The sequence below is a fragment of the Fringilla coelebs genome, assembly GCF_963513975.1.
Source record: "Fringilla coelebs genome assembly, chromosome: 14".
NCBI lineage: Eukaryota > Metazoa > Chordata > Aves > Passeriformes > Fringillidae > Fringilla > Fringilla coelebs.
Window position 1 is genome coordinate 13,712,360 of NC_140040.1, and position 27,199 is coordinate 13,739,558.

The 27,199-nt window shown below is 40.3% G+C and overlaps 1 protein-coding gene across 1 annotated transcript; it reads right to left on the reverse strand.

Moving 5' to 3' along the window:
- Positions 1 to 1,502: 1,502 nt before the first annotated feature.
- GPT2 (glutamic--pyruvic transaminase 2) lies at positions 1,503 to 27,199 on the reverse strand. The gene is made up of 11 exons (XM_084215176.1): positions 26,520 to 27,199; positions 16,921 to 17,010; positions 15,357 to 15,465; positions 11,674 to 11,807; positions 9,526 to 9,769; positions 8,725 to 8,804; positions 8,030 to 8,166; positions 7,174 to 7,348; positions 6,583 to 6,738; positions 5,467 to 5,579; positions 1,503 to 4,214 (listed from the first exon to the last, which is right to left on the reverse strand). Exons 1-11 carry the CDS (start codon positions 26,844 to 26,846, stop codon positions 4,124 to 4,126), a joined length of 1,656 nt encoding a protein of 551 aa, XP_084071302.1. The 5' UTR covers positions 26,847 to 27,199; the 3' UTR covers positions 1,503 to 4,123.

Genomic DNA, 27,199 nt, shown 5'->3' on the forward strand with positions numbered 1-27,199 from the left:
CTTTAAGGTCCATTCCAACCCCTCAACATTCCATGATTCCACGATTTGATGATCCTTACGCCCTGCAGGAGCTGGGCATGCTCTCACACACACACACAGAGCAATGAACAGCGCTGGTTTGTTCCCAGTTTGGAGCCGCCCCGGGCCCTCAGGAGCTGCGCTGGAGCAGGTGAGCGTTTCCATCCGCGGGGACCGTGACTGCAGCCGGGCTGCCCCCAGGTGCTGGGAAGGCTCTGTGCTCCACAGGAAGGGCCCTGTTTCACAGCTCAGCTTTGGGTTTAGCAAAATGACACTAAATTACTGCTGTTCAGTGTGCAGAGCATGCAGGGTTTCAGAGCCAACCAAGGGAATAACCTGCTCTGTCCAGTGCAAATTCTGATCAGGTGAAGACAGGATTTAACAAAACCGTAGCAACAGGGAACATTAGAAAGGCGTGGTTACACCAAGAATTGAATATATAAATATATTCAAATCCATATCATTAAAAATAGAATTCCATGAAGAAACTTATCTTGCATATATCTCAATTAAAAAAAAATTATACTAGAGGTATTATTGTATCTTGGGTTTTGTACAAATCTGAGCAAGGAACTGTGCAAAAAGGCATTTAGATAATGCTTTAAAACACTAGTGGTTTTGACATTGTGTATATGGATGCTGCAAGCTCTCTGAAGTGAGTAGCTTTTTCTGTATCATATGCATCTGGCACATCTCCTTGAGCCAGATGGGACAGACTATGTCACTCAAAAAGAGCTGTAAAAAATCAGACTGACAATTCACAATATAAGTAATTTGTATCAGACAATTTTCTTGTTTGTAAAACAATGTACTCCACTTCCCACACCCCCCAAAAAAACCCTTCCAGACAAATAGGCAAGTGTTTCTGTTCCAGAAAACACTCAAAATCCTGACATAAAGAAAAGAATATCCTGCTTTTGGTAATTCTAGCATATGCATATATGTTTACAGAAGCAGGACTAGTTTCCTTTTCCCTGAACTTTGTTTTCTTTGAAATTACCAAACAAATTCCACTAAAGTAATTCTGGGGTGTCACTGCAAAAAGACTAGATAGTGCTGCTCTGTAAGTTTAATTTCTTACAAGCCATGTAAGAAGTTTTTTAAAAAGGGAACTGACAACACCTCACCAAAGCTTTCAGGACACAGTTGATCAGCCTCAGCTGCCTGGCTGATCATCTCTGTGAAGAAAGAAGTCTGGTTTGCTTGACTCCTGGTTACAAGTCCTTACATTACAGAATTAATTATGAGCATGAACTTGCCTAAGACCATCTCTTTCTACAGTTCTGCTCTTGTAGGGAATAGTTTTGTGGTAATAAGTTGGACAAATGTCAAGTCTATAAACTGGAGTGATGCAGAAATTAATGATCTGGTACATGGGTATTAAATATTAGTAAATATTGTTTTGAACATGGGATTAAATGTGTAATAGTGCAATCCAGCCGGTGTTGTTCCAGTGACATAGAAAATGGAGAAGTATTACCAGTTTTATAACATGTGCTTTATTATTTGGAAGTCTCATACATCTGAAGTACTGTTATAAGGAGCACCTGGAGGAAGATAAAACCTAGAAGCATGCATTTGAAAGGAAGAATTGTCTGTTATTAATGAAATATTTCAAAGACATGGAAAACAAGCCTTTTTGTCTTAGGTTTACAGGATTGTTCCACAAAAATGCACATTAACCTTTTCACAATACATACAAATATTGTGGATGGACAATAGAAATCACCACCCTTCCATATGAGATGCATCAGGAATAAATTGTTATCCCTTATAATGTCAGAAACAGAAAAGGCACCATAATAGAATGTTTAGAAAAAACTCAGTTTATGCCATTATATTTTGATTCAAAAGTGTAAGAATTACTGTCCCGACTTAAAACAAAATGCCTTTCACACCTGTAAATTATCATTATAAACTTGTAAACCTTTACATTTTTTTCCAGAAGTATCAGGTGCAAATGCAAGGCAAATATAAAATCTATTGACTTATTAGATTACAAATACTACCCCATGAAAAAGCTGTAGTTACAAAAATATAAAAAATATTCTAACTCCCATTGTTAGATCTTAGTTTCAATCTATACTGCATTAAGAGTCCAAAGCCAGATCTGATTTGGACACATTCCTAGAGCAGGAAAGTGCTGTTTGTCTTATTTTCACATCATTATTCTGACCTCCTCCCACGGTTTTGCTTTCTGGGTTTGTTTTCTTTATTAGTGCATTTTAAGGATGCCAAGGGGTGGGTGCTGGCAGGTTGTATTTTTCAATGCATGGTAGCAGCATAAGTGCTCTCAGTGTGCTCTCCTCCCAGAAGTGCACTGCTCTGAGAAGAAAAACATCATTTTTTCTCCAATCCTCCACAGTAGCTTTGTGTAGCAGCCATGCCATTTTCATCTATAACCTGTGACCCCTGGCAGGTGATTGAGAGGAATAAATTCTTCTCAGAGGCCTCAGTAAGGAGCTGTGAGAAGCTCAGCCACTGCTAATGCTGGGTCATAGACGGGGCTGCTGTGACAAGGACAGTTACTGGCAGGATCCCATCTTCCTCACGTGAGAAATTGGCACAGTTTCCTCTGGGTGGTGTTTCTCTAGCCCTTAGCTTTAGTAAGCTGGATCAGCACAGGGTGTTGGACCAGCTACAACAGCAGCCTCACAAAGTGCCAGTAGACATTAAAATGAGTTTACTTCTAAATAATAACTTAAAATAAATGACTAGATTGAATGTGATATTCTTGATTAATAAAGTCTGTAACAGCTGAGCCTAAGCCTGACAAATGCTAATGCTTTCACATCTGAATACTGAAAGCTCTGTTCCTTTAGCCCTTTATCAGAGCTAGCAGAAGGTGTCCAGCTTCCAGCTCTAGAGAAACAGAAGCTGTCCTTTGTTTTGCAGGGAAGCTGGCAGAGATTAGTGGAGTCACTCAGCTGTACTCCTAGATAGTCACCTTGTTCAGTTGGGCTTTGAGAAGCACTCAGGATTGTTCAGACAGCAGCAGGACTGTGGAAGATTTAAGTGTCAGCTGTACTTTCATTATCTTTATGCTTGGTGTAAGACTTTTTCCTTTAAATACCTTCCTCTTCATTAGGAATCAGCCCCAGCATTTCTCCTGGTAACAACATGTCAGTCCTTGCAAGTTCCAGCTGGATTTTGGCCAGCTCCAGGGGCTGTGTGATGTTTCCAAGCAAATGCTCCCCACAGACAGAGCAGTTCTGAAAGGGTTGTGTTTTACCCTGCTTGAAAGGATTGACTGTACTCACATCTGCTTTGAGACACTAACTTATTCTGTTCCATGTGTATAAAAGATGTGGGCTAACAGGAGACTCAGGAATTGTTATGGCAGGAAGTGTTCAGTGCTCTTATGCTGGGATCATGTGTTGAATAGCACAGGAAGAAGAAGATTGTATTCCTTATTATGGTTCAGTTTCATAAAAATATTGTTCAAGCAGACACCGCGTTCACTCCTCTGATCAAAACTGTATATTCCATTCCAGCTGTGCTGGGATGGCAGGATTTCTTTTCAGCAGAATTTCAAAGGTATCTGCACACATCTGCTGAAGATTTTTTTAAATAAGTGTGCTCTCCCTACATTCTTGATCAGGTTTGGAGAACACTTCATACTTAACAACAAAACCAACAAAAAATTAAACCAAGCAATGCCTATAATGTAGGAGTTTTGATTTTTGTTTAGTAGAACATTAAGATGGGAAACAAATTCCTATCTAAACAACTGAGCTTGGCACTTCTGTTTTGTAAGAAAACCCACATGACAGTAGTAATTTTAATGAGCAATTCCCTTCCCCAACCTATTGAGTCAAAAGTTCACAAATGTAACTTTCAAGGCACAAAACATTTACTGAGTCTTTCTTCTCACCGTTTTCTTCACATTCTTCCCATTCCCCTTAAAAAAAAACTTGGTGTAACAATGTCTTCTACACCAGACATAATTTTAATAGTCCAATAAGTTCTAGCAGTATCTGAGTCTGGTTGTATCTATTTTGAATTTAGTTAAATTAGATAAACAGCACATTCTCAGCACATTATTGTTCATTGTCTGCATTTGCCTTGAAGGGGAGGGGATGAGGGGGGAAAAGCCACAGTAGTTTCATGCATATTTTTCAAGAAACTTTATGTGGAAGTTTTTCATTTTCTCCAGTAGGATCTTCAGCTTCTCTACTGGAGGAAGAATGGTCATTCTGAAAAATAATATTTAAAGAAATAAAAAAAACCAGCCCATATTTTCTTCAGAACCAACTAAACTGTGATCTTTGAAGATCTTGATTAATCTCAAGGCACAGCAAGTAACATGCTAAGTTTAACATCTTTTTGATGTTATTCTCTCTTTTTTTGCATTTATACTTTAATTGAACTATACTATTAAACTACAGCAATTTGTTTCTATTGGTTAGAATTCAGGAATTCAAGAACTGTTATTTTCTTTTGAGTGGTGTAGAAGATTATCAGTAAGAAATAAGAGCAACTCAGTTTCCACCATTGGGCATTTATGCCAAATTATACCCAGTTTTTTGAGCTTTAAGAGTCGTCAGTTATGAGTAAATGTACGTTTTTTCTTTAATTGAAACCTGAATTCAGAAGCATTAAAACAATGCAACATCCCATTCTGCAGGTTTTAGTCCCTTTTCCCCTTCTTTTGCACACCTTGAAAATCCTATGGGGTGTGGATGCCAGGCTGCTTGCAAGACCTACAGAATACAATGGCTTTCCCACCCTGGTGCAGGAATAGACTCCAGGTTTTCCCTGGAGCTGGATGTACCCAGGGATCTGACCCAGCTGCCTGTGCTGCACAACTGCCAAGGCTAAAGATACCCTGTGCTTTGTGGTTTCACACACAGAAACAATGCAGCACAGGGTGAGGAAGACTGTATTCCATGCTAAATTCTACTATCAGTGGCTTGGCTGGAGCAAAGTTCTGTTTATTGCAAGCAAAAGCAACAGTTTTGGTATTAGAATATTTAGTTCAACATCTTGTTGAACTAAAGTTCAACAAAGTTATACAAAGTGTGTAAGGAGCAGATTTATAGGCAAGATACTGCATTTTTCATGCAGTTTCTCCATATGGAAACACAGCTTAACCCCCTCCTCTCCCCAGAAGAATACAGGGCAATTTTTGTAATTTCAGAGTCAACTTTAAAATGAAAGTCTAAAATATTACTATTGTTTGTATTCCTGGAGAAGGCATTTCAAATGCCAGTATGTAAAAACAGAATAACATTATGCCAGCAGGCTGTGAAAACACCATAAAAACTTGTATAGCTCATCTAGCAGACCAGGTCTTTGACCTTGCTGTCAGTCCACAGAAACTGTCCAGTGGAAATTGAGAAAACATAAACTGAAATAAAAATCCTTGTATTTAATCAGAACAGAAAGAACTGGGATGATACTTTGCTTACTACGGCTAATTTGCTTTTAACCAAACAGAAACTGTACCTGAAATGGTAGGTTCCTTCTCTCTGGCCAAATCCACTTCCAGGTACAACACATATTCCAGTCTCTTCCAGAAGTTTCATGCAATAGAACATATCAGGTGCCATTTTATGAGCCTAAGGGAATGGATGCCTTGGAATTATTGAAGTCAAAATATTCCTAATATACAGAATTTCATGATTGCTTTTTTCCCCCTGAAACCTAATGTTACATTATTAGTTTCTTATTCAATTTACTAAGGAAGATGAGGAACAAATGCTAATGGGGCAGTTCACACTGAATTAGCTAACAGTAGTTCATGGAGGAACAGGGCTGAAGAATTTACACAAAAACTCACTTCAAAAGAAAGGGTTTAGGTAATTTTGTTATTCCCCTTGACTTGCTTGTAACTTTTGTCAGAAGTCTAAAAGTTGTACTTGGAAAAATCTAAGGCACTGACATTTGATAAGATTAAATTAAATTGAGAACTGTGTGTTCCAGTTCTGTTGGCAGTTACTATTTTTTTCCCCCAGAATAATCTGCTGCCTAGGAAGTCCCCTGATTAATAACTATGAGAGGTTCTTAAATATGTACAGGTTATATACCTAATCAAATAAGCAGCTGAAAAACAGCCCTATTTTTGTTCTCAGCTGTGCTAATAAAATTCTCTCTAAAAAATGAATATTACAAATTAGGTTTCAGAGCTCTACTTAGGAACAGAAAGACTTATCATTTATTAACATAGGTTACTGTCCCAAAGGCAAAAAGGTGAAATTTGTAAGGAAGCCTCCAGCCCTCTTTCCCATTCCTGGTGAATGGGGCTTCTCTTGTAGGATCAGTAGCACACTGCCACTCACACATGCTGGTCCCCTTAGCAGCAGTTTGGAACTGCACAGGGCCAGCTACTTGTGTGACTTAAACACCAAGATCCTTGTGGGGACACTCAGCCTGGGAGCCTTAGCACTGGGATGAAATGATCTGTTCTCTTTTGCTCTCTTCAAATAAAGGTCATGTTACATTTAAGATCATACACAGCCATGAAATACTGCTTTTGTACTCCATCTCTGGAATCAAAGTTCATCATTAGAAGTGGCAAGCACAGGAGGTTAAAATGGATTGGGGTAAGAATGACTGACTGACCTTTGCTTCCTCAATGGCTTTGGAAGGAATAAAGATCCGAGGGAAAGCGTACATAGCTCCTTGAAGGGGGTTGCAGTGAACTCCTGGGATCTTGTTAAACATGTCTTCTGTTAGTTTGGCTTTTGTGGCAAGATTGTTCAAAACAGATTCCTTCTCCTGTTTAGAAGGAAGGTGTTCAGTTGGACACATTTCAAGTAGCAATAAAAACACCAGGAGAAATTATGATGTTTCAAAAGGCCTTCCCCAAATGAAACACTGGTAGGGCTTTGCTGAGCTGTTAGAGCAAACAATGTTCCAAATTCCAGTTGTGCTCTTAAAAACAGTGGTGCAAAAAGGCTCTAGCAGGGTACAATTACAGTGATGCAGACAGGCAATAACCTGCAGAAGTCTCTAACTGTATGCTCTCTTTTTACAGTCTCCTTCCTCAGCATCCACTCCTGGCTCTTTTTAGAGATCATCTTAATTGAACCTTTGATTTGATTTGATAGGAGAAACGAAAGAAGACTCTTTGGTCTCTGTGCATAATCTGAGTTCCCAATATTTAGGATAGGTTTGTGAAATACACAAAAGAACAAGCATGTTATTGCTGACCTTTATGAACTGTGCATAAGATTCTTCTCCAGGTACTGGAGGATTCACCACAATATCCATGGCTGCTTGTCCTGAGACTGGAGGGCAAAGGCGAACAGAAAGCAGCTTAACGAGCTGTCCTTTGATTTCTGGGTGCAAGTTTATGACCTCCATGTAACCTCCTCTGTAGCCACATCTGTGACAAAGTGAACAGAAGAGATCGGTTAACTTCAAGTCTATAAATACAACAAAACAATGAAAATTATTGCAGAAGTGGAAAGACAATTGATGAGAATCTCACAATAGTTAAGATACAGCTTGTTGAAACAGCTGCCACACTGATATGGTTTAAGATGGAGCTGCATGACATGTCATTAAGTCCTAGTATCCCACACAGAGATAAAGGTAGACATGCAGCTTCCCTGGTAGGCAAGTTAACAATTAACATGGATCTTTAATCTTCAGGACAAGAGCATATGGCTGTAGCAGCATACATTAAATAAAAAAATTATTTTTCTTCCATGTCCTCCTCCCCAAAAAAAACGAACCCAAACATTTGTAATATCCCAGTGATTATTGAGCTGTTCCCTTGAATGTTGGAGGCCAATTTTCCTTTATCACAGATCCAGATTGGGACTGTAGGATTTCACCTTTGTGGGACTGAGGCATTAGGTGTCTGAAATAAACACGCTTATTATTTGGTACTTTAAAAATCACTGAGTTAATCCATTACTTTCTGCTTGTTTTTCTTAATAGTCTTTAGTTAAAATTAATAGAGGATTAATTATGGTGGATTACCTTCAGGTCAGTAATATGAAAGCGCTGTCCCACCAGATTAATGAGGAAGATGAAATAAAAAAAACTAAATCAGACTTACTCGCCCATGTATCCCTTAGAGGTGGAGTGAAAAGAGGCCAGCTCAACATTGTTATAGTACTCGGGTCCCATCTCATACAGAATCTTTTTGAAAGAATGAAACTGGCATCCTTCAGAGTACACATTGTCCTGGTAAACCTGAACAGTCAGAAGACATTAATGTGCTCTGTTCCCCCAACTAAGGATAAAACACGGCCTTTTAGAGAGGCAGATCTGAACTGAAGAAACAGTCCTTACACTCAAAACTTCAAAGCTGTTAAAAGACACAAGGTTCTTTGTTAAGTAATAGTTACTGTAATGATACTTTTTATCTGATGTGACCACAGTTAAAGGCTGGGCCTTTGGAGAACAGTGAGCTTCTTTGGATGAGTCAACCTTTACTTGTATGTTTGAATTGATTTTCTTTCTGTTTCTTCCATTTGAAGTGGTCTGAGCACCACATAGGTTTTTAGAACTGTTGCAGCAAAGTTCTTCCTTGTGTCCCCTACACTTTCTCTCTAGTTCAAACCCAGGTCAAGCCACCTGTTATACTGATCCTTTGATATTAAGAATCTTGCATGTCTCTTCATGTCTTAATATGATAATAGAGAGTCTGTTCCCTGGACTTAAAAAACACCACTGCCACACACGGAACAAAATAGTACCTCATATGAGTACCCTTAGCTGTGCTTTTGAGAGAACAGGTTATTTCATTACCTCATCAGCCAGAAGAAAAAGTTTTTCTTCCCATGCAAAGTGTATCACATCTTCAATGCACTTTCTGTTTTGCACCTGTCCTGTAGTTTGATTTTTAAAGCAAGAAGAAAGTTAGTGGAGTGTACACATACAAATCTTTTCACCCACACCTACTTAGATTACCAACTTTTCATGAAGATTTCCCTCTTCCTCAGAAAAGTGCTATTGAATTTAGAATTCAGTTCACTAAATATGAAATTAAGGAGCACTTTTGGAAGAATTATGGTACAAGGTAACTTAGTTCATCTCAAGCAAAGGGAGTGTGAGATACAGTACTCAATCAAGGACTTATTGAGAGCACTCTGTGTATAGCTAATCATCATACAAGCTCCCATGCATGATGGTTAGGAGGGAGCTAGCTTCTCACCAATCTACCTCAACTCCTCAAAAAGCTAAATTCTGAGTTCTGAGTATTACAGTCATTGCCTCTCACAAGCCAAGAGGCTACAGGCCACGCCAGAAGCAAGATCTTTCCTAAAGACCAAAAGGGACTGAAAGTCATTCCACAAGTCTGGAAAACTTCAGTGGAAGCAGCGGCTTCAAATGGGATCCTGTGAAGTGAATCTGCTCCCTCCTTTCTGGAGTTCCAGGACACTGAAAATATGTTTCTAAAAGTAAAATCTGTCCTACTTAGGGCACTGATCTCCAGAATTCAGCTCAACATATTTGATATGTACTTAGGATTTGCCTGCAATGTCAAATGCATGAAAAAGGAAAGCAAATGGTCTTAAAACCCCTCCATTTAAGAAAATTCCTACAGACCTGTGGGATTTCCAGGGTTGATGACACAGAGGACTTTTGGATTGCAATATGCCCTAGCTTCATTCAAGGCACGGCGAAGTTCGTCCACATTTAGAGCCCAGCAATTTTCTTCATCCAAATAGTAGTTCACCTGGATAGCATCCAGCTCAGAGATGGCTGCTGAGTATAAGGGATACTGGGGAATGTGAATCATCACTCCTGTTCGAGATTTGCCCCATCCTGAGATCAGAATCTTTAAAATTGCCTGGGGAAAAAGTAGGAATTTAAAAAAATAAAAAAGGTCATGCACTGGAATTAATAATATTCTCTGGAATCAGTTAATAAACTTCCTAAAAAAGTGTAGAGTTAAGGTCGATTTCTGTCCTAGAAGCAGATAGTCAAAGAGAGTTATTTATTTCAAGTTGTTACTGGCTGAGTGAGGATGGTCTAAGCTTAATGGAATCCTCTCACGTCATAACTTCCAAAGATCGTGCCTGATCAACTACAAAATTTAGGAAAAACATTCTGAGCACAGGGCTAGAGGGCAAGTTGGAAACAGGAATATCAAGATCATTATTTTTTTGCTGTACCGTGTTGTAAGCAAAGAAGCTTTAGCTAGTCCTTGCTTATTGCCTTCCATTCATTTTATCTCATTAACCACAAGGGACCAATAAATAAAACCAGAAATTAGAACTGGGGCCTGTGCAGATTCTCCCTTGGAACAGAGAAACCTGTTTTACATCAGGAGCAATTATGTTTTCATTTTCAAGTAACAGAACAGACCAAAGTCTGCATCTCTTGGGATGGAAATAAAGTCACATGTAGCTTATGCCCAGAAGATACAGGCAGAAAGGTAATGTTTGTGCTAAGGTCAGTCCAGACAATTTCCTTGTGCCCAATGTCTGTGTGATGTGGAGGCTTTTTACATGTGAATTAAATAAAACAGCGCACAACTTTATAACCACAGGAGAACTCTGAAGTACCGGTGTAATCAAAGCAAGCATCCTTATCAGCATGTAATTGGCATCTAAACCCAAAAATATCTTTTCTCTCAGCAGCAGTATCCTTTAGTTTCTTTGTGGTTCTAGTACAAAATCTGCTGTTCTGTGCCTCTCATCACATACTCAGCTGCTAGGCTAATGATTTATAATCAACATAATTTTGTACCCACCACGAGTTTAAAAATACCAAGCACCCAAAACATATAATCAGGACCAAATGCATATTTAAAAACTCCTTAACACTCTCTCTCCCCTGAGGTGTGAAACAATAGCTGTTATCTTTAGAAGGGCCAAAGAATGAGACTTGCAGTGCTGGCTTTACATCAGTGGTGAAATCAAATCGGCATGGTGCAGATCAGCTGTGCTGCGCTGCCATTCCTGACAAGCTGCCAGTGTCAGAAACTCTGGAAAGCCAATTGACTGCAGAGCTCTGGAGAGCTGCTCCTGCCGGATCGCTGTCATTCTGAGCTCTGCCACTAGATGTCCTTTACAAAACCACCTTCCCCAACACGCTGCCAAAGGCTGCCTTCCTAAGAGCCAAAGTGCTGCTGCGCTGTCAGTAAATGTGTCTGTGTAAAGGAGCAGTCTGATAGAGACTGGTATTCCTGTCTTAACTGAGGGCCACCTTTGAACCTTGCTTAAACCCAAAACCTGAAGTTTTTCTCAAACAAACTAAAATACACAAACAGAAATAAATCTTTGGGATTTTCACTGGCAATGATCTGCACTAGCAGAGTTTACTTGGAAGAAGAGTTGAGAGTTCTCACCTCTGAGGTTCATTCCCTCTTTGCTCTTCCCACTGACTGATACCCTCTAATCTTCAGTGTTTATGTGGCTTAACCACTGAGAACAACCATTATACAGTCTGTATGCACTGAATCTTCTAAATTTATATTTAGGCACCTGTAGCTCATTTCACATTACCTCTACAGAAAGGTACAACTTAATGTATACTAAGAGACTTTGCACACACTTCTTAGCTGGCTCCTGACATTCCCACAGGGGGTTCACTGGTTTGTTCAAAGGACTGGATATTCATTGAATGTGGCTTCCTTGTCTGCCAGATCAAACTCACAGGATTTGGTGAGACCAGAGGTTCAACAGGGATCTCTATTTGCAGAGGTAACAGTTTGTACCAAGAAGGAACACGTTCCATTTGAACACTTACACAAATGCCATCGCTTGCCCCAGTGGTGAGGTAAATGTTATCTGGATCTGCAGGAACCCCTCCATCTCTTCTTTCAATATATGAAGCAACATCCTCACGGATGCAATTTATACCTTTACTGGAAGTGTAGGATCCTGTGAAAAATACAAAATGAGATGAGAATTGAGTGCAATGGACATCAGATTTTCTGTTACTAGCAAAACTCCTGAGCTGGTATTGGATGGAGTAGTCTGTATATATGAGCCATAGTTATATGGATCCCCAGGATGAGTTTGCTTTTTTTTCCATGGAGTAGGAAAGGGAGCTGGGTTGTTCACAGAGCAAAAGAATTAATTTGGAAGTAAACAAATATAATAAGCATCATTAAAATACAAAAATAACATACTGGATTGGTAAAAAGTGTGATTTCAAGCCTATTTTGCAAACTGGGACAGCAATCCCATTTTTACTATCTTTCAATTGCTTTCTTTATGTTGGAAGCACTCCTGAATGTAAACAAACTCCTATTTAAGTAATGGGAACAAGGAACAGTGGTAGCATGCACAATAGAAAGGAAAGTAATTTCTTTTAATCCATGATAAATATAAGGGTTTTATTTGCAACATGAAAATAACATATCGTTTTCTCCCACCATCTGAAACCAAAAAAATCCTAAACTGCTTCTCTCCTTCCCCCACAGCATCTCCCACAACCACTTTTCAGCAGAAATGTCTAGAATCTTCCCAATCTCATGTGCAGTTTACAGAGCACAACTAATAATCATAAATAAAATGAGATGTTAGATGCCTGTGAGCATCACTGCTGAGAATGTGCAACAAAGAGTAAAAACAAACCTAGGTCAAGGTGAGGAATGAACCAAGCTATGAAGCCTAAGACTGATGGACAAAGAAGTGACAAGTGTACATCTATTTTAGAACACTGTCAGGAAGCTGCAGAATCTTTGCTTGTTGGGTGGAGTGGAATAATTATGCCTGACTTAACTCTTATCACTCTGTTATCTGCTAGTAGTCTGCCTGGTAGGACTTCTGTGAAAGCAGGATTTAAAAAGACAAAGAACTTTTGCAAGCACTGCACAATTGCATGGGATAAAATAGCGATTCAGGGCACAAAGTTCCCTGGTGTCCTAAACATTTACTTTTACAGGACTGGAAGTTATATTGGGTCTGTACACAGGTCTTTGACCACAGCCAGGAGGATGCTGTTAAAGGAGGGGAACAAACCTAAGCTGTGCTTCTGTCTTGTGCTCCATTGGGTGCCGAGTCCTACCACTCTGAGGACATACAGAACATTTAATTGCACTGTACTTCTACACTTACTTGTACGCAGTTGATGGCTTTGACTAGAACCCGTGTTTGCACTGTGGGATGCAAATAAATAAACCCAACCCCAAAAGCTGCATATATTAAGTATTTTTATATACAGGAGGGATGTCTCAAATGCCTGGAAAGGTATTCCAGTTATCCCACAGGCAAAGTAAGTGGTGTCAGTAGAATCCCAGAGTGTCTGGACACAAGAGAAGTTGAGGACTCATCTGAGCCTTCATACATGGCCTGGGAGCAGTGAGGCTCAAAACCATGAGTAGGGTTTTTCCAAATGGGTGTTCATTGGAAGTGAGGGCATTCTAGTTCACTTCCAGAGGAGATTTCATATTCATATTAACTTTACAATTAATACCTTTAAATAGGCTGGTATAGATATAGGTGCAACACTTCAAATGGCTTTGAGCATATGTAGTGATTTCACTTTTGTGTTGGATTGACAAATTTGTTAAAAAATAAGGTTTTGAACACAACACAGCGGGGCCAGTTTTTCATCTTTGCTTTTTCACAAGAAAGGCAATTTCTCCTTCTCAGCCATGAAGAGAATAGCAGTAAGTTGTCAGACTACCAACAAAGTGATAGGGGTGACTTCCATTCAGCTGCACCTCCCCGTGCCTCTGCATGTTTTGGGAGGCTGAACAGAGGCTGATGAGCTCCAGAGGCCAAGAGGAGGGGCTGACACATCTTACTGGAGACAGGGAGGGTGGAGAGGGGGCAGAAACCAGTACAGCACATCAGTAAAGTCTACAGTGGTTTTAGTGGTCATGAATCTAGAGGTACAGTTGTTCTTGGCATAAATAATTTCAAAATTAAAAAACATTTAGGCTCCAGAACCCAAATTTAGCCACTGAAATGAACAGTGTGTAATCAGAATTATCATCTTATTTAAATACTGCAAATTGTTTCAGGCCTCTTTCCTCAGAATCTACTGAGCTAACAGAAATTATGGGAAATGTGTGATCTTCTGAAGAACAGGAAATATTATGCAAGACTGAATTCTTTACAACATGGGGCTGTGGTGTCCCATGCCACCATGCCCTTTAGGGGAAGGGAGCACCAAGGGGCCAAGACTACTCATTCTGAGAACTCCTTCCACATCCCTAAATTAGACAATCACTACAAAGAAAGACTGAGTCAAAATTCAAATATATCCCCAGTAACTCCTATGTGCCAACAATACTATGTGGATTTATTGTTCCAAAGTAATACAGTAAAGGCATCCATTGAGCTAGAGGAACTTCTCAGTTTTCATAATGTGTTTTTAATGGTCTACATTAAAAGACAAACCAATACAAAGAAGGTGAAGATAGAACACATTCTGTATTAGGCTGTGTTGTCAAGCTTGAAATACTGCTAATGCAATCACTGTTTATGTTATGTTTATTTTATTATGTTTTGTTTATTTTATTAAGTTTCATAGCACCTACTCTCAAAATATACCAGTGCAAATAGGCACTGCCATCACAAAGATTAAGAAATATGCCAATTACTGTAATAAGTCCTCTGAAATGTCACTGTTTGCCTACTTGAAAGAAGGTAAGTGTGCCAGATTCTTTGCTGCACCCAGCAACTGTAGCAGTATCTGCAGAGCAGAAATTCTTGTGGCATTTGCTAGGTACAGGTAGGCAGCACAGTCACTAGATGAGAAAGAAATTGTCTCTTTCATTTCCTTTCTAATGAATATGCAAAGTTTGTACTTATGTGGATATGATGTGCATTCTTGTAGGAGCAGTGGTTGAAGAACAGAGCTCTGTAGTTCTTTCAAGAGTTATTTTACCTTGGAGAAAATAGAGCTTTCACACCTTTAATTAAAACTATCTCAGCAAGGTAAAAGACTTTCAGCAGTATAGCTTTCCTTTTGTAGAGGATTATCACCTTGGTACCTGAGTTTCTGATACCCCAAAAAACATACTTGAACTGATGGTTCAAAATTAAGATCCAGGAGTGTGCACTGGATCAGCTGAGATGGACATAATTGTTTGTTGACATCAGCATTGCAGGGACAGTGGGCTCCTTGGCAGAGAAACAACTGGAGAAGGTAAAAACTGTAAAACCCTCCACCTAGTCTTATAGGAGACACAGAGCCCTGGATTAAGAGATGTCATACCAACAGAACAGAGCCTCATTAGTACTCTCTGCCACTTTCCTGGTACAAAAACCTCAGCATTCCATTAGGAGTTATGTCTAGATGTTATTGTTGTAAGGGCTCTATAGATGCATAACCCTCACCCTCTCCTCTGGGACAAGTCCCACCGAAAATTCACACCACTGGTCACCACCTGCAGGTCACACTGCAAACCTGCCCCCACCAGCTGCAGATATTGAACCACCTGTGTTGCTCCTAACACCAGAACAGAGCCTTACCTAAGCTGTTTCCTCCACAGCCCTGCAAGATCCGCCTGGCGCGCTTTTTGGCATCTTCCGGAAAGCTCGGGCTGTCCAGCAGGTTTGGGTATGTACACAGGGCCACTACCTGCAGTGCCAAGAACATGTCAATTGGCCACTTTGCAGTGGTCAGTTTAAGCTGATGATATTATGTTAACTTTCCTTGGAAAAGAAGATCACAAATACTGGCTAATGTTGATGAAGAGTTTGCAGTAGGTTTTTTTTAAAGGATTGTTCTCACAGAAGAGAAAAAATTTTATCGGGTTCCAAGTTAAGCTGATAAAAACAGTTCTAGAATTATTAACTACTTGTGTTACAGACAGTGAAGATTCCAAGTGAGCTAAGCATAGTGCAAACACAGTAAAGCTAAGTTAACTATTCCTATGTTATTTCTAAGCAGCTCTATCCTCTGCTCTTTGTGTATCACTAGCTCACTTTTATTGACAAGAAATCAAGATTTTAAACATGAAGCAGAACTGAGGAATACAATCAAATTTTGAAGTCATAATGGCATGGTCTAATAATCCTTTCCCAAAATAACTTCTAGTTCTTACTTATTTGAATTCATGGGAAATATTTAATTAAAAAAAGAAGCGGTGACATAGACATACTAAAAGTAGAAACACAACCCAGCAGAACTAAGTTAATGAAGGAATGTAAGACAGAAAGAATTGAGACATCTCTCTTGAGATCAGCTTAATTTATTCCAGTCTCTCTCATTTTTATGCTTAAATGGTGTAATCTGGACAGGCTGTTTTCATCTTGTGGGACAATGACAATGAATTGATCCATGTGTGCACACAGTCATGGGGAGAAAGGATTTCCCATTTTATTTAACAACATTGGAACAACCTGTAATACATTTGAATAATTTATAAGAAGCTCAGGTCTCCCTAGTTTGCTGCATAGCTCGATTTTATAATCTCATCACCTGGACCCTCAGCATTACAAGGCTTCAGTTTGTCCTGGAACTCTCTGAATTTACATTATTATAGACAGAGGAGTTTACATGAGGGTGTGAGGGATGCTCAGTAAATAAGATAATACTCATTTTAACCTTTTGTTTTAGGAATAGTATACAAATATGAATTCTGTTGTAATCGTTCCTAAAAGTTAACCCACCAATTAGCTTGCCCAGAGGTAAAATGTGCAAAATGAGACCAGTACAAGTAGTTGAACCCAGCTACGTGCAGATTTCAAAGTATTCCCTCAGATAAAGAAAGGCTTTTGTTTTTTTCTTTAAAGAGAACCACTTCCTTTCTTGAAGAGCATTATTGATAATGAATGTGCTGACTGATAACACAGAAGTGGCAGGAAAAAGTGTGGGTGGGGAATGATATGGAAACTAAGGAAAGCTACTGTTAAAAGAGGACAACCAGCAAACAATAGGACTTTGGCTCAGAAATGAGCATTTAAAATGCTTTACAAGAGAACTATTTTAAGTCTAATTGAATCTAGAGAATCAATTATACTAATACCTATATCAGACAGCTTCAAAGCATTCTAATAAAAAATGAATAATAATATTTTATAGTAGCCTTACCTGACGGAGGAAGGTGATTGGTCTCTGTCCCATTGCATGTGCATCTCCAATGTTGGCTTTAATCACTTCAGTAAAAGGTTTTTTGATTCCCTAGAAAGAGATAATTCAGAATGTTTTGTTAGGGCTGTAGTAGAGGATTCTTTTTCAGCATTTGTCATGTGGCTGTAACTAAACAGTGCCTGATCTCAGAACAACTACAATGTTTAATGTAAAGCTTAATGCATGTCTTATACAACACTGCCAGGAAATCTTAAATGATTTACAGAAATTTTGTTGACTGTGACACATTTTTAAATGATAGGCTGGCTTTTATTTTTCTGCTAGCTGCAAGTAAGAGACTGACTTGGCTGGAAACCACATATTGAAGTGGAAAAGATGGAAACAAAAGGCATTTTGAGTATTGTCAGTATTAGAGCAACTTCTTTGAGACACCTGAGGGAGGGATGGATCAGTCAAGAAGCTAAAAAGACTTGAGGATATTTGAGAAACCACCAATAAAATAAACCTCAAGAGCTTTAGTTCTTTGAGAGTAAAAACAGTAAAGATACTTCTTGCTTATTTATTTTATACTTAGATTAAGTATTCCCTTGTGTGATGACCCCTCTTTTCCATGTAGAGATGTTTCACAAAATATATCATAGTGAGGCTCTGTATGATAAACAGAAGTGCTAAATGATCACCATGAATATTTAAAAGCTTCCAAAAGTCTCCAAAATCTGAACAGACAGCCATTTTTCCTGTGAGAAACTGAATACATCATGAGAACACAGGGAAAGAAGTTAATGAATGTTGATTAGCAATCACAGCTCTTTAAAAAGCAAAATAAAATAAGGGCATTAAAAAGGCTGATTGAAAAAACCATCAGTGGTTTAAATAAAAAAGATTAACTGAAAGTTAAGGGCCAACATTACAAGAAGAGGAAGTGAGAGAGGCAATAATAAATTTAGAGTTGCTCTAATGTATATTTCAGAGGTAGTAGGGAGGCATTCTAACAGTGACAGAATTGTCACTTGGACTAAGGAACTGCAAAATCAGACTGATTCATTTTCTGTAGAAAGTAACCTATAAGAACTTGCTCTGGGTATGGACTCAGAAAGCCTCTTCCTGGTCCATGTAGCTACAGCCAATTACTGGATTTGGATATAGAATATGTAGCTGGCAAGCCTTAACTAATTTCTGCTTTCCCACCACGGACTATGGTGTTGGACTTCAATGACAGACCAGAAGCCAGATGTGGAAATAACAATCATACAGGTAGTCACCAGGGATACAGATTCCCAGGTATGCCAAAAGTTGGATTCAAGGTTGCACAATCCCCAGTACCCCAGTGGATGGATCCAGCCCATCACATAGATATGAGAGATAAAGAGAGCCTTTAGGGTTTTATTTTAAAATTAAATATGTAGTTAGAAATGAGATTAGGACTAGACAATTGAGCTTACATGATTCTGATTCAAAGGGTCAATTTTATATGGCCTTACATTTAGCAGCAATTGAAAAAAAAAAAAAAAGATCACTTAAAATAATTGAAAGTGACACACTGAGTCCATCAAGTCATTTGCTTTTATGCTTGTTGACCTAAGTGAGCCCCTAAATTAAGAGCTGTATTTCAGCTCTAAATAAAAAATTAGAAATAGGGATGCCAGACAGACATTACACTTATCTGAGGCTGAAGTTTAGTAATTTATGAGTAATGTAAATGGCTAAAAATGTGTGTTCTTCAAGCTATCTGGGGTCCACTGACAGCACAACACTGTTTCATTCTGATCACAAATAAGTAGGAAGAGAAAGGTGCATGCAGAAGAAGAACAAATTCAATTTGCTTGAAATGAAGAAAAATTCCCACATATTTTGGTTGCATTTGGTCCTTACAGCAAACTGAATCAGTTTCACTAGATTTGCAAAGTAATACAAATCTGTTAAGGAATATGGATGATATTTTCTTTGCCTGAAGTTAGGCAGTCTGAGAAAATAGAAACATGAAATAGAAATACTCAAATTTATTAGATTACAACCAAAACAAACCAACTCCCTAATACTAGAAATACCTTCCATTAGACTAATTATATTTTTTACTCACAAATACTATTGTGCTCTGCAATGTAAAAAAAGCTGCTGCTTTGGTTAGTGAAATGCTGAAAGGTACCTGGCATTTCATAATGTACTTTTGGAGTTTATATGGTGGCACAGCCTTTAAAACAAAGGTAACAGACCTTTTTGGTGCCTGTGTCATGTTTATCATAAATAATGTTGGAGCTTATTAGCACTGATGCCATTTATATCTTTACTAGGGCCAAGCTCAGTGTTTTTGCCTTCACTACAAGTATAGGATCATCACCTACTCCACAAACCTCACACTGCCTTTGCTTCTCAAATGATGGATTTGGAACAAATAGCAAACCATACACTATAGTTCTCACACTATAAAATCTGGTTAGAGAAGGAATGCTGTGTTTTCTGTGTGGTACACACAGTTCCCACGTGGACTTAAAGACCCATGGTTCTCTTGACTAATTTGTAATTCCTGGTCTCAGCTACAAGAACTGTTGTCTTTTTTGTCTTTCAAAAGAGAAATGCTTTTAAATAACTGGAGCCTTTCTTTCCCTGACAAGTTAATATCAGCTTTAGAACTGTCTTCATGAGACTTGCTATATCCTCTCCTAGTGATGAAATCTATACAAAAATTGCTATGACCACTTAGTATTTTTCTATTAGTTGATTTCCAGTCTTTCTATGGAAAATAAAGGAGTATCAGAAGTTGCTTAGATCAGTTGATCAGTTCTAAACAAGTTCTTAAAAAAATCTAAAAAAGTTCTTTAGAACAAAAAGTCCCATCATACTATTTCAAAAAGAAGGAAAAGAGAACAACAACAGGCAAGAACAAGTGCCGAATGTTAATGGGTCAAAACCTCAAAGCAGGGCTATCAGGAGCTGGCAGCAAGGGGAGTCTAGGCAGTGCCTGAGACTCTGCAGACGGGCTCAAGGCAGAATTCTGCTCAGACCCTTCAGAAAGCAGCATCAGTCACCAGCTACTTGTGTCAAGGCTTCTCCTGTGGTGATGGGTGTGGGTATCCAAGGGGAGGGTTATGCCAAATACTTTTTGGAAGGTCTGTGGAAAGATCTGTATGAAAGGAAGAAATGTGAATGTGATAACCTCAGTATCAAACTGTAGAGCAGCAGGAAAAGGGCTGCAACAGGTCACAGATTTATTTCACTGCAGAAAGCTAAGCAGTCTTTAACTGTGTCAGCAACACACCTGAGCTGAGACAAGTTATGCCCCTGCCAGCCAAGGAACACACAGGGGGAGCAGGAACTGGGCCACTGGAGTTGTTTTGCTCTCCTCTAGGGATGCCTGAGCACACTTGGAGTCCCACAGCCTCCCTCTGCCTGCAAGGTGTGCTCCACACGCAGCCTGGCTGCACTGAAGCAGGCAAAGCTTTGCAAAAGGGAAGCTTGCATAACAGGAGCTCTAATAACAAACTCGTGAGCAGTAAGTTCCAGATTGATTCTCCTGCCTTGTGAAGAGGCTATAAACCACATCAAGGAGGAGAAGGAGAAGAAATGCCCAGCCCTACAAAACAAGCTCTGCTCCAGCCTCCTGCCTTTGGTGGCGCCTCACACTGTGCTCACAACGTGATTCAGCTTCAGCTCGGAACAAGGCCAGGTTCCTGCCACTCCTCTGACAGTGTCAGCAAACAGATCCATGATAGTAGCCCTTTTTTAAAGTTATAGAAGCCATCTTTCACCTCCACATGTAAAAGAGAGAATATAAACATGTGCTGTCTTTTAGTAGCCATCTTCTGGATAATTACAGGATTTTAATGGAATAAAAGAATCTCCCAGGATTTGGAATATGCTCTTTGGAAATTACTTCCTTCAACTGTTACTTCTGTCTCTCTGCTCTTTTTAGAAACCTGATGCATCTTTTAAGAAACCTGATGAAACCTGAAGCAAGCCAGACACAATTATTCTAACAACTAAATAGCACACAAAGCTGGGAGAAGGGAGCTTTATACATGAACTAGAATTCATTTGCATGAAGTCAATAGAAGTCTTTATGCAGTTAACCAGGTTTGGGGAAGTTTCTTCTTCCCCTAGACATCCCCAGAGCCTCAGGAAACCCATCAGGAGAGGAGAACAGTATGAGATGATGAGCTGTCTCTCAAGGAGAGAGTCATGATGGAAGAAGTGTTGGGAGAATTACTTGATCAAAGAAGCAATGTGATGCCAGAACACACACCCTCCCCCAAAGAACGATCATGAGGGCAATGCCCTGCCAGGAGCTGCTTTGTCTCTCAGGAGTTTTAGTGTACCTGGAGGTTCCCTTTACAAAGGTACCATCTGACAGTGCTGGCAAACTGCAAAATACCACCGTGCCCAGAAAGAGTAAAGAATGGTACAAACTGACCTGACACTGTCTGTTAAATCTTCAGCAATTTTCAAAGGAAAACCATCATTCTGGAGAGAGTATTTGTGGATTTGATAATGGCAATAGGAAAGAACTGAAAAGAGGTCCCCTGAGGAGGCCACAAAAATGTGAGCTGCTTTTAATCCCAGAAGAGAACCGTGGTATTACAGCTATTTCTGAATTTCAGAATTTGCCTGCTCCTGGCTGCTCCCAATTGTTTCATTTTCATCGCCACTGCTTTTGTGCCTCTTCTTGATGGTTATCAGGCAACAACATCACACTATGAAACACTGTACTATTTCCTTGAGACTGCTTTTGCAGTGACTTGCACAAACAAGCTCTACAATCAGAGCTGGCAAACCCAAACATTTCAACATAGCTGAGATCTATGCTGTAGTAGCCAAGTTACTTGCTTGCTTTTTTCTCTCCTCCTCTCAAGAGGCCAAGAAAGCACTGCCCAGAGGCCCTTAACTAATAGGGACCTGAAGACCTGAATAAGCATTCCAATCTTTTTATTAAAACAGCTTACAGCAGAAAAATAAACCTGACCTGCTTCCCATGGAGTAAGGCTTTGAGTTTGTATTATGCTTGTGTAATTCAAGCTGACATTAGCTGTTTTGGGAGGAAGGAGAAGGCAAATTCTGGATTTTGACTGAAAATGGCAGTGATGACTTGCATGCCCCTCGTATCACATGAGAAAATCAGTGGGGCTGACCATTAATTGGTAGATCTGATTCAGAGATTACAGGTTGTCCTCAGGTTACTTTTTCCTGACACATTGATCTAAGTGGATATGCATTCAGAATTTTTGCCTATATAGATAAACCACCAGATTTCATAATAGAATTAAAATAATGCTCATTAGAAAGTGATTAGACATTAAGACCCTCTTAACTTGGAGAGTTACTGGAAAAAGTCTATTTTAGAATAAATTTTGCTAGTGTACTCAACCAGAAAATATCAAAAACTGGTTTCTGTGGGTTGTGAGCTTCTGAAAATATGATTTTGATAATTGTGCTCTTGAAACCAGTTTTCTTTCACCTTCATCTGCAGTAATTTTTGGCATCTTAAAAACAGTGGGTTTTACTACAGATTCACTTATGTATGCAACATGTACAGACAACTGAGGAACAACAGTTCTGTCTTAATGAGGTCAGATGCTCTTGCCTGGAAGATACTTCCTTCGTGTGCACACAGTCACGTATTCAAAGCAGAAAATTATAGGATGGTAATTTAAGCTTAACATCTTTCATTACTGGGTGTACCAGTCAATCTTGTCTCTTTTTCTTGGCACGTTAAATTATATTTCTGCATGTCATTGTCTAAATTGTGTTTTATCTTTCCAAAACTCCCAGGGACACAATCAACTCACATTTACAATTAAGGCTGGATTCTAAGTCAGATTTTTTCTATTCAATTTAAAAGTCTGATGAATTAGTGAGGGGGGGGAAAAAAACTTCACAGTATTTTAATCAAAATACTTTATGAGAAGCTGCCTGAGATTTCAGCTGCCTAAGTAGAAGGATTTTGGTAGTTTTATTGTCTAAATAGCAATGCAGGGAGTGAACAAGTGGCTTGAATAAATGTGAAACAGGAACCTATTTGCAATAGTTATGCAAATGAAAAGCGTGGGCACATGAGATGAATGTACAACCCTTTTGCTGTAAAGGTAACAGCAAAATAGGGCCTTCAGTGTATAGAAACTGTATAATGCCAGTGAAGGCCCATGGCTCCAGGCTCAGGGTTGGGATGTGTTACCCACCTGTGCTATCTGAAAGAACTCCCTACATGTTACCATTATATCTCTGCACACCAACCCTCTCCCCCCTTCTACCCTACAAAAGTTTGGAAGGACCTTGTGTGCCTTACACTGGGCCAGGCCCTGCTTCCAATGTCACCTGAGCTGACCTGTGGATCCTGAAATGCTGTTTGATATGCACACACTTTGCAAGGAGATGTAAGGCAGCTTATCCTAACACAGAACATGACATTATGTAAAGCCCAATCAGGAACTGGGGAGAAAAGGAGTGTATAAATGAAATGTCAGAGTAACAGATATGAAGAGATTTTTCATAACAAGGTCAGTTAAAATTAGCATGAATGCAAAGCAACAAATCAGGTATGTGTCCTACCTCTGTAAAGATAAGCTAGTTTGTTATTTCTGATTAGGTAAAGAGAAGGGCTCTTCTCAGACCTTGCTTTATTCTTGCATTGAATTTGTATTCAGGAGCAAATTTCTAGTCTGAAATGTAATTAAAGTCAAGACTTGATACAGTGGCCATTTGTTAGCAAGTCTAAACAAAGGGGGTAGAAGAAAGGTCTTATTTGATAGTGTTCTATTTAGAGTGTAATCCTTTATTAAAATATGCCTGTCCTCTAGCTTTAAAAAGTTGCCAAAAGCACCAAGGAAAATGGTTGGAATTAGTTCTTTCTGTCATTTTAGTAAGTCAGAATCAGCTGATTGCTACCAATAGCACAGAGGAAGATAAAAAGGGTTTTTACTTTCAAAGCATGACACAATTTCAAAATTATGAAAAAAAGGCTCAGGAAAGTAATCCAATCACTGATTTTGCATGAAGATTTCCATCTTGAAAGACAATGTAAATCAAACCCCTGATTTTCCACCTAGATCAATACAGGACACAAGCCAACAAAACTTGTGAAATCCAGCATTGCCCCACCTGTATTGGGCAATCAATCTTAATCTGCTTTAATTGAGTATTTTACTAGTCACTTACATTGGCTTAGTCCCAGGCACGAGAGCTAAAACTAATGCCTCACTTTTATTAGTTCTTTTAAGGAATATCCCTTCAGTTGTCCAGTCAGAGACTTCTAGAGATGCTGTGAGGCATCTCCTTCCTCTTCCCTGAAGTGGCAACCACTTCAGCCTCTTCCCTTTATCCAGCAGTGTTAATTCTGCTGGAAGTGTTTGGCCTAACCCTGTGAGCTAAGGGTGAGAGGGATGGAAAAAGCTGTACAACTTAATAGAAAGGAAACAAAGAAGTGCCATTGATGTGTGAGTACACAGAATTAAATTTCAGACACACACACAAAAAAACCCCAATTAGATAACCTATAATACTTTACTTATAAGGAACCTAGGTATTACTCAATACTGTATGCTTTAGCAGACAGCTTGATTAAACAAGAGAATGAGTAACAGGATTTTTCTCAGAAAAGCAAAGAGGAATGAGTAACTTGAGAAGTGTGGAAGCAAGTAAAGGATTTTTACTGAAGTTGATTATTGCTGTCTGAAGATACACTGTCTCAAGTTTTGCAGTAATTTTGTCCTCTTTCCCTGCCAGCTGGGAGGTTTGTTTGCCTTGTGTTAAAGCATAGTCACCTCTAGGAATGCTGGTAGCCATTATCAATGGCAAACATTATGTCATGAGACTGGTTCCAGGAAAAAAAAAATTAAATGGAAAATGCCACATAAGTAAGCACAACACTAAACTGACATGAAAATCTTTTAGTAAAGTGATTGCCAATGATTTGCTGTTATATTTTTATATTTTTTCAAAAGTGCACAGAAGATTGTTCCTTCTGCCAGTGATTCAGCTGGTAACTGGAGTAAGCAGGGGAGCTAGGAGGAGTTTGTGAAGGAACTTTTATATTTGTTTTGTCAAGTAATATCTCCTGCTCTGTGATGTTAACTTGAAAACAAACATGCTCAGTGAGAACACTGGAAGATTTTATACTCTGGAAAATGCATCCACTAGGGAACCTAGTTGCATAAACACAATGACACCTTTATAAACAAGTTTTGAGGCAAAAATCAAAACATATGTTCCAAAATTAATTCTTCAATACCACTCTGAAGTTTTAAAGTAAAATTCTAAAAAAAAAAAAGAAGCTATTTGTAATAACTATTGAATTAGACATAAATAGTTGATGCATATACTACAGTGAACTGAAAACATGTTTCACCTTCTAAAATAAGGGGAACCAAGTAACATTAAGACCAGAGAATTACCAGTTTACTCTCATGGTTAGAATTGCTGTAGCACGTTTTTGTTCAAAGCACTTTACATAAACTAATGAAAATGGCCTTGCAGTACCTGTAATAAGGTATTAGAAAGACTCTCTAAAGCAGTGACAGCATGGAATAATATCTAAAATAATAGAAAAACTACTCTGCTTCATCAAAACAAAAATAAGTGTGTCCTTGTGATGAGAGGGGAAGCTGTGGTTTGAACAGCAGAGGCAAAAAGACATGTCTGTATTGCTAAGGGTTTTTTATTATCTTTTGTTTCAATACTCGAGGAATAAAAAAGAAATATGAAGAGCAAAATATAAGCACTGACTGATTTGGATGCTTTATTTAGCACATACTGGCCCAGACCCTGAGGACCTGCCTTATTATCTGATCTGCCAAAGAGAACCAACCACCTACAACTTTGGGCAGCGTTACTGAGTGCTTGAGCTCTGAAGGTTTGTCCTCGGGCACCTCAACTTCTGCAACTAAAAAAAAAGGAGCACATTATCGGTGATCTCCTTGGATGATCCAGAGCAGCGCTGGGTGAGGCCGGAGCAGTGCCTGGAGAGCCGGGCCAGCTCACCTGTCAGGAGCCCGGTGCCTCCCTGCTCCGCCCAAGGCAGGATCTCTAAAATCCTCACGAACGACCTAAACGCTCCATGAGCATGATGAAAGCTGGTCACTCACGCCCTTGTATAACACAAAGGACACGGGATTGCAGCAAAGGGTCAAAGTGGACGGAGAAATGTAAACACTGCTTTATGGGGGTGTCCCGTATCTGCCTTAGGCAGCCAGTGACACCAGATAAACAGTAGCCGGCCGCAGGGTTCCTTTGTTTCGTGCCTCTGCCGCCTCCCGTGGGAAGGGGCGCGGGGCCGGGGCTGCCGCAGCGGAGCGGGGCCGGGGCCGGGGCCGGGCCGGGCCGGGCAGAGCGCGTCCGGCCGCGGCCCGGGGCAGCAGAGGGATGGGGAAAACGCTGCTGTGCTCCGAGAGTTTTTAACTAGGTAGGAAGCCCTGCAGCGGCACTCGTAGTGCCTCCCGCTTTCCCGAGGCTTCCGCGGGGTCACGTCTCAGCCCCACGGGATGTCACGTCCCCGCCGAGCCCCGCGACATCCCCAGCCGGGAGCGGCGGCGGAGGAGCGCCCGGGGCAGAGCCGGTGCGGCTGCGGGGAGCGCCCTGCCCTGTCCTGCCCCGCCCCGCCGCCCCTGCCTCACCTTTCGCAGCTCCTTCTCGATCTCCCCGGCTTTCAGAACGATGGGGCCGCGCACCGCGTATTCCACCGCCTTCACTTGCGGGTTCATGGACTCCAGCGTCAGGATCTTCTCCCTGCTCGCCTTCTCGTTGATCTTCACGGCGGAGGCCTTGGCAGCGCTGCTCCAGCGCACCGTCCCCTCCCGCCGGGGACCCCGCGGCTGCCGCCCGGCCGCCAGCGAAGCGGCGCAGCGCAGAGCCATGTCCGTCCTTCCGCCCCGGCAGCCCCCCGGCCCGCGGCCGCACAGCCATGCCGCAGCTTGCCTGGCAACCAAGACAAACCGATGCATGGTCGTTCGGGTAGCTCCCAAAACCAGATGAAGGATACAAGCGCTGGGGATCGGTGTATTTTGTAGTCGGAACCGGGCGCTAGTCAGATGCACGCGAGCAGGAGGTGCGGTCAGGAGAAATGCCGAAGAGCTGGCACAGTTACACGTACACGCTCGATCTTCTCATGTCCAGATCCCGCAAACTTAACTGCAATGGATACAACCGATCTTGCAGTGTTGCGATGCCACCACAGGAGCAGAATTAGAAATAGAAACCACCATTACATCCGAATAGCGCTGCAGCCCCCTGCCCCGACAGAAGTGCCCGCGCTAGTGCTCTAAAAGAGTCCCGGGCAAACCCATCCTTTCCCCAG

Coding starts and splice junctions, on each gene's coding strand:
- GPT2 (XM_084215176.1), bottom strand. CDS start 26,846: ATGCATCGGTTTGTCTTGGTTGCCAGGCAAGCTGCGGCATGGCTGTGC. Junction 15,466..16,920: donor CAATCACCTTCCTCCGTCAG/GTAAGGCTACTA, acceptor TTGGCACTGCAG/GTAGTGGCCCTGTGTACATA. Junction 6,739..7,173: donor CTTATGCACAGTTCATAAAG/GTCAGCAATAAC, acceptor CCTTCTAAACAG/GAGAAGGAATCTGTTTTGAA.